Source organism: Saccopteryx leptura, chromosome 2 (genome assembly GCF_036850995.1).
Source record: "Saccopteryx leptura isolate mSacLep1 chromosome 2, mSacLep1_pri_phased_curated, whole genome shotgun sequence".
Classification (NCBI taxonomy): Eukaryota; Metazoa; Chordata; class Mammalia; order Chiroptera; family Emballonuridae; genus Saccopteryx; species Saccopteryx leptura.
In genome coordinates this window covers 33,751,132-33,760,810 of record NC_089504.1, presented here as the reverse complement: position 1 = coordinate 33,760,810, position 9,679 = coordinate 33,751,132, and the positions used below count along the sequence as shown (strand labels likewise).

Here is a 9,679-nt window from a genome sequence, read left to right as displayed (position 1 = left end):
TTGTATTTCCAAAGATCCTTGTCCATGGCTCAGGCATCTATGTATATCTCTGTAACTAGGACCGCGTCTCCCACCTTCAAAGTGGTTGGCCAAGTGTACCGCTCATAGTTCTGCCCACTGGAAGGATTCGCTTTACGGCTATCTTTTAAGGCCATCCCTGAAATGGCTGCACTACAATGACAGCCCGTTCTCAGCTACACCAACATATCACGCTGATTGATCTGTGAAGCAGCCAAGTTCTCCTTCTCTGTTTATTGATTGTAAGAAACCACCTACGAAGCCAGAAGTGGGAGTTGAAAAAGCGATGTGGGTACAAAGTGGTAGGTGACATGAAGTCTGGGCTGCCTGCTCACATAATGTGTCTTCTGGATGTGTTTAGGCCTTTTCTCAAATATATAATTGGGATAGATATATTTAGCTTCTGGCAGGACCCTTATGTTAGCTACTTGACTTGTGGAGTCTGGTAGAAAGGTCAAGTGGAAGTCCTTGAAACTACCTCCATTTCTCCATCTCCAAATAAATAAAGAGCACCACCACCTCCCAGGAAGTACTACAGAGATTAGAGCCTCTGTTAAGACTTAAATGGTACAGGGGTCATGAGTCCTGTTATATTTCCACTAATTCACCTGCATGAACCTTGCAAAAGCCACATTGATGGTGGTGAATAATAGGGGGTTGCCATAAACTTGCCCTGACAGTAGCCTCAGAGCAGCTGCCGTGCCACATGTGGTATCTTTCCTGGCATATATCAGCACAACCTGTGGCACACGGGATGCAATGGGATCTGGCAAATGTAGTCGCAATCCCCATCAGTGGGGAAAATTAAAAGCAACCTGCTTGCTAATGGCAAGGAGAGTAGAATTTATATTTATTTTTTTTTGCCTCAAGGCTCTGTTAACCCTCCTAGTCCATAGGGACCTTGTCATCTTGGCATGCCGCAGATCACAATGCTGGTCCCTGATATTGGTAACGTCATGCTCATTGGACCGGTGAGATAACAACCACCTGGATACCCTGTAAAGATACATGAGTGTGAGAACACGAGAGACAAACCACTTGTCTTATTCTAAAGGTTGCCGATGAAAAAACACCAGATGTTAGACCGGCAGAGTCAGACCGGACCTTGGTTTGGCAATCTTGGTACTTGAGTTCTGGCTAAGAAAGAATTCACGGCCAAGACTCAAACGTTAAGAGAAGGTTTATTTGGAAAGTCGCAGAGGTAGAAGCGAGCCGTAGAAGAAATGGTCTTAGAAAACAAGTTACGTAGGAAGGGCCCTTGGAACTGGGGAGAGAGAGAGAGAGGAGGAAACGCACCTGGGGGAGGGGAGGGGAAAGGCACTGGTGTGCTAGACTCTAGCAGCTAGAGAGAGCCTTCGGGCCCTTGGAACTGGGGAGAGAGAGAGAGAGGAGGAAACGCACCTGGGGGAGGAGAGGGGAAAGGCACTGGTGTGCTAGACTCTAGCAGCTAGAGAGAGCCTTCGGGCCCTTGGAACTGGGGAGAGAGAGAGAGAGGAGGAAACGCACCTGGGGGAGGAGAGGGGAAAGGCACTGGTGTGCTAGACTCTAGCAGCTAGAGAGAGCCTTCGGGCCCTTGGAACTGGGGAGAGAGAGAGAGAGGAGGAAACGCACCTGGGGGAGGAGAGGGGAAAGGCACTGGTGTGCTAGACTCTAGCAGCTAGAGAGAGCCTTCCTGAAGGCTTTACCTGCTCTCCAGAGTGGGGTTTCAGAGGAGGTCCCAGGAGAGGGTCTCGCTGAAATATTCTTCCGTGTTCCAGGTGTGTCCCCTCAGGACCATGGTTCCCACCGACTGCTCGGCACTGGGGGAGGGGGGAGTCCCCACATTTGGCCCTCATTCCAGACATGGCATCACTCCATCCGGTTTTGATGCTTTTCTGGGCCTGGAGCTGAAACACAGCTAAGGCTTAGATAATATCCCTCGGGGTCGATGCTTAAGGGAGTAGTCATGCAGGGGGCCTGCACAGGGGTCATATGCGCCCCTCTTTGTCCCTTTTTCCTCCTCCAAGGAGGTCTACTGCGTGACTAACAACATGCAGGGGAGGAAAGGTCAGGGGAGGGTCTGGGTTGAATGACCGGCAACATGAAAGGTCAGGAGAGGGTCCCAACCACACGACCAGCAATAAGCTAGGGGAGGAGAGAGTGCCCTGGAAGGAGGTCCTTGTTTTCCCAGTTTTGCTCATTGCCAGGCACCCGGGGCTTTCCGCCCTGGTGACCTTCCGTGCCTGGCCTGTTGTCCTTCCTCTGCTCGTGTCTGTCTAACTGCCTACCACATAGGTGCTCAGGCAGCAGACTTAGGTGTCCCTGTGGTATTAGGGAGTGCAGGCTTAGGGAGAAGTGAAGAAAAGGGAAAGTGAGTCAGGGAAGGGGAAAGAAGAGCCCATAAGTGGCATTATGTCATTGATTACTCTGACTTGTGAGACAATATTGTGGACCAAAAAGGAGCCACATACTAAACCTGACAAGCTCAGGAGAGGCTTGCACGGCAGTCCTTACAGACTCAGAGACCAAAAGTAACCACATAGGATGGTCTGAACACAAAAATCCCAACTAAACGTGGGTCATGGCAGGCCTATAACTTCTGAACAAAGGTCAATCTTTACTTCAAGTGAACCTGTCTATTGTCTTTTTTTAATCTAAGGTGACATACCGTTACAATGTCAGAGTAATCCCCTTTTCCAGACCCCTCAGAGCAGACCCACTACGTCAGAGCGAGGGACCACGGCACCCCCCATTGTCGCCTCTTCCCTACACACCATCTCCGCGTGCTGTTCAAGTTCATTATTTACTACCTGACAGCCACCAATGTAAAAGGAGTATGTGTCTCTCAATTACACTTCTATCCAATCTCAGAGATTTCCTCACCTTGCTTTTTCCTACGCCCTTAACTTTTACCGCCAATGGATTTTATGTAACCCTCCTTGTGTCTCCTCCTTTAATTCCAATGTTTAAAATAAGCTGCAAAGTTTCCATTCTCCAGAGCATTTTCTCAATCCGTTGAGATTTTTGCTTCCCAGCAATTGTCAGTTCGGCTCAACTAAACTCATAGAAATTCTCTGCAGGTTTGGACATTTCTTCCAACAACAATCTTCTGAAATGCCTTGTACATGCCTTTCTCGGGACGGTGCATCTAGGGGAAGTAGAAAGAAAAATGTCCTTGTAGGCTCTCGTTGGCTAAACATTTGCTTCTCAAGATTCTTTCCACTGCATCTTCCGGCTGCTCACACTGAGTGGATGCGCGGGGTGTCAGCATCAATGTGGGGGTCCCGGGGCAGGAAGCAAGAGGGCTCCGTGTGGGCACCAAGCAAAGGGCTGCAAGGGGCACAGGGGACTGTGGGTGCCTAAGAGTTCCCACCAATTGGGAAAGGGAGCCAATGTTTTCCCCACCAGCTCCTGTCCACCCTTGGTTGGGAGCTGCTGGGGTCAGTGTTAACTCCCCAGCACAGGTCTGCTGTGCTGTGGGCAGAAATGCTCCAGCAGCCGGAGAAATGGGTTGGGTAACAGGACACGGGGCTGGCAGTCAGAAGATCATGCCTACACTGCACGTCAGTGGTGAAGGAAGTGGTTATAGGGGCGGGCCCTGACGGTGGCACCTAAGAGTGTCTGCCACACCCTCCTTCCTTTCTTCCTTGTCCTCTTTCCTCTAGGACTGTCAGGTTTTCAAATTCATCTTTCTCTCTTAGTGGAACAAACCAGCTCTTCTCAGCCTGGTTCCCTCTTTGCGTATCCCAACACATCCATGCACACATCAGATCAAGACGGTCCTTCCTGGAAGGCAGGCGTGGGTTTAAATTGTCCTTGTTTTCTCTTGATTACCCAAAAGGCAGCCTCTTCTCTGGTTATTTCAGGAAGTTCTTTTCTAGTTAGGTAGTTAAGTATTCTCCTTTTTCTGTTCTTGGAATCAGATAGAGATTCAAGCTTCAGTGCCTCCTGGAAAACTTCTCACCACATAGTCGAAAGTGGAGGTATGCGACCGACATGCCAAAGAGACAGGTTCAGAAAGATACACGCTATGTACCTGGTGACCTCCTCCCCAACCAAAATTTGGAATGCTCCTCGCTGACTCTGTGCCCCTCCCAGCGGCTTGAGACAGTCTGGAGAATGCTTATGGAGACTGAGTTTTCTGGGCCACTGGATGGATTATAGGAAAATCTAACAGCCCATTAATTTAGCTAAATCCTGGGAGAGGACAGAAGATCCCCACGTCTCCACACATCCCACTCTCTCACAAACTGTACTGAAGCCACGGTAAACAATTTAGACCAGTTTGGGAATGACATGAAGCTTCCTCTTGGCTATTTCTACAGCTTCATATTGAATGGAAGGAAATCACTTAAACCCTCAAAACACAGTCTGGCTGGAGGAAAAATGCCTGGTTTGGCATTTTGCCCCCATCCCTCCCACACCTGCACTGGGACAATATGGAGCCCTCCAGCTTACAGGCGGACATCCTCCCTGTCCTCCATCAGTCTGAGGTCCCAGTTGCCACTTCCAAGCCCATCTCCAAAACAAGAGCCCTACTGCCTGTGAACATGGTGAAGTAGGTACAAAATTAACAACATTAATGTGCATCTATTTCCAGTCATTCGTAGGGGAGAAATGTGCTTTGGAGACTTTTGTCTTTAGATTTTGGTGACTTGGATATTATCAGATACTTAGAGAGAATCAACAAAATATGAAATGTCCATTCAGGATCTCCCTGCAAGAATAGTAAAGGAACCTGCTGCTTTATGCATATGGGTCTTGGACTGATGAACTAGACCACAGTTAAGCCCACCAATCACAATGAAGCTATGTCTTCATCCGTCAGGTAACTGAGGGGAACCAGGTTTGACTCAAAATGACATCTTAGTTTCATTTTTTTTAAAAGTAGATATACTTTATTAGTATATTAGATATGTAGAAATATGTCCTTCCACTCTTCCTTGAAACATGGCTCTCTTATCTATCTATCTATCTATCTATCTATCTATCTATCTATCTATCTATTTTTTACCTATTTATAACAGAGACATGAACACTTTTCTCTTTTTTATAAGAAATGGCAGAATTATGTGTGATGATAAACGGCAAATGATTCTTCGCCTTGCTGTGGAGGAACACTAAGGAATGGTGGGGACAACGGCGAATTGGACACCACTGCCTTAACTGAAGGCAGGAGCCCCTTTCCATTGCCAATCAATTGTCACAGGAAACACAGGTCCTGTGTTGCCAGTTGTTCCAGTTTTAAATTTTTTAAAAGCCAGAAATCTGGATTTTGACATAAAATCACCTTATTATTAAGTATATTGCGAACTAATTCAGGGTGGAGCTTGTCACCAGGCAAGCCAAACAAAAGTTATCTGTAGGCCAGAGTGAACCCATGGCCTCCAGTTCACAGTCTCCGGTTTTAACTGCCAAACACAATTGTAGAACTATTGTATACATGGTTGATGTGGATCTTCCTAAACAATTTACAGTAGAAATATGGTTCTAAGGAAATCAGTTATATTCCCAGTTGATAGGGTACTTTATAAACAACAAGCAAATATAGAACTAAGAAGGTAAATTCCCTACAATTAGTAATTCATAATCAATTAAGGTACGCCCGGCACAGAATGACTGCAGATGGGGAAGAATTCACATCCACAGAGAGTATGAGCAGTTTAACAAACACACCTGACGTGGACAATTTTGTTAAGAATGTCTTTTGCCTGTGAGTAAGCTCACATGAGGCCATCCTCACACTAGGGCTGCTTTGGCTGCTGGCACCTCAACCCCTTGAGGGCTGGGACAGGGGTCTTGCCTCTCCTTGCCAGTCATGACCCCTGCCAGAATATCACCACCACCAATAACAGAAGCGAACATCCACTGAGCAGTGACTTGCACCAGCCACTCTGATAAATGCTGTATATTTCAGTAACACCTTGCATCCTCCCAACAACCAGGGAACCATTGTCATCTACATTTTACAGATATCCCCACATTGTACATAGCTCATAAGTAACAGAGCCAGGATTCACTAAGGCAGTGTGAGCCCACGCTCATATAATTCCTACCTTTTCTACCACCTCTTGTTTAAGGGTCTGTCTCTGCAATGACAAGAAATTCACCACCTTGCGGATCTTCTGACTCTATATGAACTCTGCAACATCTGAAGACCTTGCCTAATTCCCTCCTTCTCTTATGTGTGTTTCATTCCTCGGCTCTGGGGCTTGTCAATTTGTCACTCACTGGGTAAGGGACTTCCTAAATTGCATGTTCTCTCTGGGTCCATTTTTTCACCAATAAAATGGGAACAGAAGGGAGATGGCTAGGTTGAGTTCCTCTGGGCTTTGTCCAGAGTAAATGTTGTGGGACTCCAAAATGCTCAGGGAACACCAGTGATTCCACATGGCCTTCACTGCCACATGCACACTCATCAAGCAGCCTGCCTTTTGAGGTCTCAGCACTTTAGCACCACCCTCCCCATGGGTCTCCTCTCTGGCCCACGGAGTTCTTAACCACTTACTACTTGGGTGTGTGTTCCTTTAAGTATTGCTTTCCCCATTCCCTCTTTGCCCCCACCCCCAAACTCTCAGCAGACCCCAGAACCTGGGTTAACTTCACTTCCATCTCGAAGCTTCTCCTGCCTTCTCCAGGCCACACTGATTTCTTCCTTTTCCGAAGACTGCGTGCATTATTCCCAGACCCGACCCCTCACATCGGCACAGCACTTTACAGGGACAGAGCATTGCGGTGTACAAGTTATTTCACAGAGACTCACAACCACTGGCTGCATCAGGATCATCACATCCATTGTGTAGACAAAGAAAAGACCAGGCAAAGGCAGGACTTGCTCAACTTCACTCTATAGCCAGGGCCAGAACTGGACTGGAATCCAGACTCCTGACCCTAAGGCCAGAAACCTTTCCAGTCTTCGCTGCTGTTTCATGCCTGAGTGTCCTGTGTCTCTAGTGCAATTTTGTTCTGTGGGTAGTGAGTGGGTCTCATCCTTTTGTTCACGGACAGGTGGTATGACTGAGTGGCAGAGAGCATGGGTGTTGACACCTGCCGTGCACTCGCCTAAGCACATTTGAACCCTCAGCTTCCTCGTCTGTGAAATGAGGATCATTACAGTGCCACCTTTCCAGGGCTGTTGTGGGGATGAAATGAGATTGCACAGGCAAAGCATCTAGCACAGGGCCTGGGGCATAATCAGCACTCAATAAATACCCTCTCCGTGCCCATCCCATCTCCTCTTCGGGGCTGGTTCAAATTACCTTTCACGTGGCACATGGTGACTCGCCCTCCAGGAACTGACCACAGAGCCACAGCCCACCGTGGCTGCTTGGTACATTCAGGAGAAAGGCTCCTGAGGTTTACCTGACTTCAGAACTGTTCAGATCTCTGCCAATGTCTGATTCCTGTGATGCCTCCTCTTGCTCAGAGATCTTGTACTACTGTGCCTAGTGGGAATCATCATAATAAAAAGACATCATCTGAGGGTTTCAGCAGTGCCAGGCCTTGTGCTAAGCTTTGTAGAAGTGGGAGAGTCTGCTCTGTGCCCTCCGTCTCCGCCACACACCATGGATGGCTTTGGGAGGCTGAGTGGCTCATTTCTCCAACATCTCATCCCAGAGCCTGGAGTGACGTCTTACCTAAGACTGTATCCCTTTGTTCATCCAATCTATTGGCACCTCCTACTACCAAGGACTGCTAGGTAGAAAACAAATATAGACACTTGGCCTGCCGTGAGGTTACACTTGGGGGTGGGGGTACAGGCAAACTATAGAGAGGAAGACCCTGTAATATTAGACACACTATCAATTTTTATCAGGATTAGCTTTAATGCATTTAGTTATATGTATAATTTATACCGTCCAAACTGGATGACTCTCGGGGCATTGAAGTAGATTCCTGGGTCTTGCAGGCAGTGCAGGGTGGGGCACAGCAGCCACGAGCTCTGTCCAGCTGTGTGATCTTGGGACATTGGCGCCACCTCTCTGAGCATGTTTCCTCGGCCAAAATCACAGTGATTCCAGCCGCCCTGGGCCGTTGAAAGGATTCCATTGACCCGTGAGTGGGGAGTGCTCCGTCCGAGGGGCAGCCTGAACAGGGACAGACGTGAGGGCGGGAGAGAGCCACGTCCGCTTTCCTAGACGAGCGCGGACTCGAGGCTTTTCTCGAAGGTTACATAATGCTTCTCGGGGTGGGATTGGCGACCCGGTAGAGAGAGTCAGTAGAGGGGGAAAGGGGCGTGGGGAAACCCCAGGGTGGGAGTGCGCCAACGCTGCCCGAGGTGGGGCGCGGCGGAGTCGGGTTTCAGAGAGCGGGTGACTCAGGGCGCGGGCCGGAGCTGGAGTCTGCCCGCCGTGGCCGCTGCCCAGCGCCGCCTTTGTTCCCTGCAGGAAGGGTGAGCGGCGGCCGGCGCGCAGCGCTCCTTCGCCTCCGCGGAGCTCGGCGGCTCAGCGCCTTCGGGGCACGGCACACCCGGGAGATGGCGCCAAGGTAGGACTCGTGTCCCCGCGCCCCGGCCCTCTCGTCCCTCCCCGGCGCCTCACCTTCTCTTACTCGGCCACTTCTTGCAGGAGGAACGAGCAGTGTTGGTGCCTGCTGTGGCTTCTTTGGGTCTCTGCGCTTCTTTCTGCTGTCACCCGGACTCGCGCCGCGACAGGTAATCAGCCCGGCTTGAGGTTGGCAGAGGCTGCCTCCGCGCCTTGGGAAGTTGGTTTTGGCGGCGGGAGCGGCTGCGGTGCGGGCTTCATTCCTGGACATAAAAGGGAGTCCTTGCCTCTCCGTGCGCACTGGCGGTCCTGTCGCGGCTTCCCGGGGCAGTGCAGGGAGTTCCAGGGGATGAATGGGAGTCCTGGGTAGCCGGGGCGGGTGAAGCGTTATCTGGGCACCCGAGATGTCTAAGCTAGGCGCGGCCCCTCCAATCTTGGACAGAGAGGGACTTTGGAAGCACGCTACAGCACCAGAGGCTGCGCGGGGACAGTTAGCTGCCGCTCACCCAGCGCCCGCGCCCAGGTCGCGCGTGCTGCCCAGCTCATTGTAAGGGCAGGTCTAGTGCCCTCCCCGGACACAGGTGCGGAAGCATGACCGCCAGCAGAGACTCCTGGCACTTTTACCTCGAAAGAAATAACGGGACTGAATTGCTCTTATGTCTAATTTAGCGCTGAGTTACCTGGGGGAAGTCACATTCCTGGGGCAGCGGCACCAGGAGGCACGGGAAGAGCTGTGGGCTGGGAGCCAGGGCATCTAGTTCCTTCCGTTCCCCGAGGCTCGCTTTCCCCACCAGGACCCAGAGGCTCTTAGTGGGGTCTTAGAGAAAATAGATCTCAGTTGTGTGGGCTTGAATTGTGCATAGGCCAGTTGACCTTGGGCAATGAATTTCACCTCCCTGGGCCTCGGTTTCCTCATTCGAAAAAGGGAAATAATTAAACTGCCTTCCCTCCTAAGGATGCTATGAAGAGAGATATTAGAAATAACATGCTTTCCACATGCTGGCACATATTAGGCAGAAAACAAGTGATAGAAATTATGGCTTGATTCTTGCCTTAGCCATGTGAGAAAGCAATGCAGGCATTTTTACAGAAGAGGACACTGGGAAAGAGAGGTTTAGGGAGTGCCCTGTCCAAAGACAGTAGTACCTAAGCCCAAAGCTGCAGGCTCCAGTCTTTCCTTGCTCAGCCCTTTCTCCATG

The 9,679-nt window shown here is 50.0% G+C and overlaps 1 protein-coding gene across 4 annotated transcripts in view; it reads left to right on the top strand.

Annotated features, from left to right (window-relative positions):
* Positions 1–7,928: 7,928 nt before the first annotated feature.
* COL15A1 (collagen type XV alpha 1 chain) overlaps positions 7,929–9,679 on the top strand; it is a 103,908-nt gene continuing 102,157 nt past the window's right edge. Inside the window, exons 1-3 of one of the 4 annotated variants that reach the window (XM_066367574.1) lie at positions 7,929–8,052; positions 8,385–8,484; positions 8,565–8,650. In XM_066367574.1, coding sequence (XP_066223671.1) covers positions 8,474–8,484; positions 8,565–8,650 — 97 coding nt within the window. In that variant the 5' untranslated portion in view covers positions 7,929–8,052; positions 8,385–8,473. Of the gene's footprint in view, positions 8,053–8,072; positions 8,166–8,269; positions 8,485–8,564; positions 8,651–9,679 lie in introns of those variants that run through there. The other 3 variants (XM_066367572.1, XM_066367571.1, XM_066367575.1) reach the window with 3 other exon arrangements.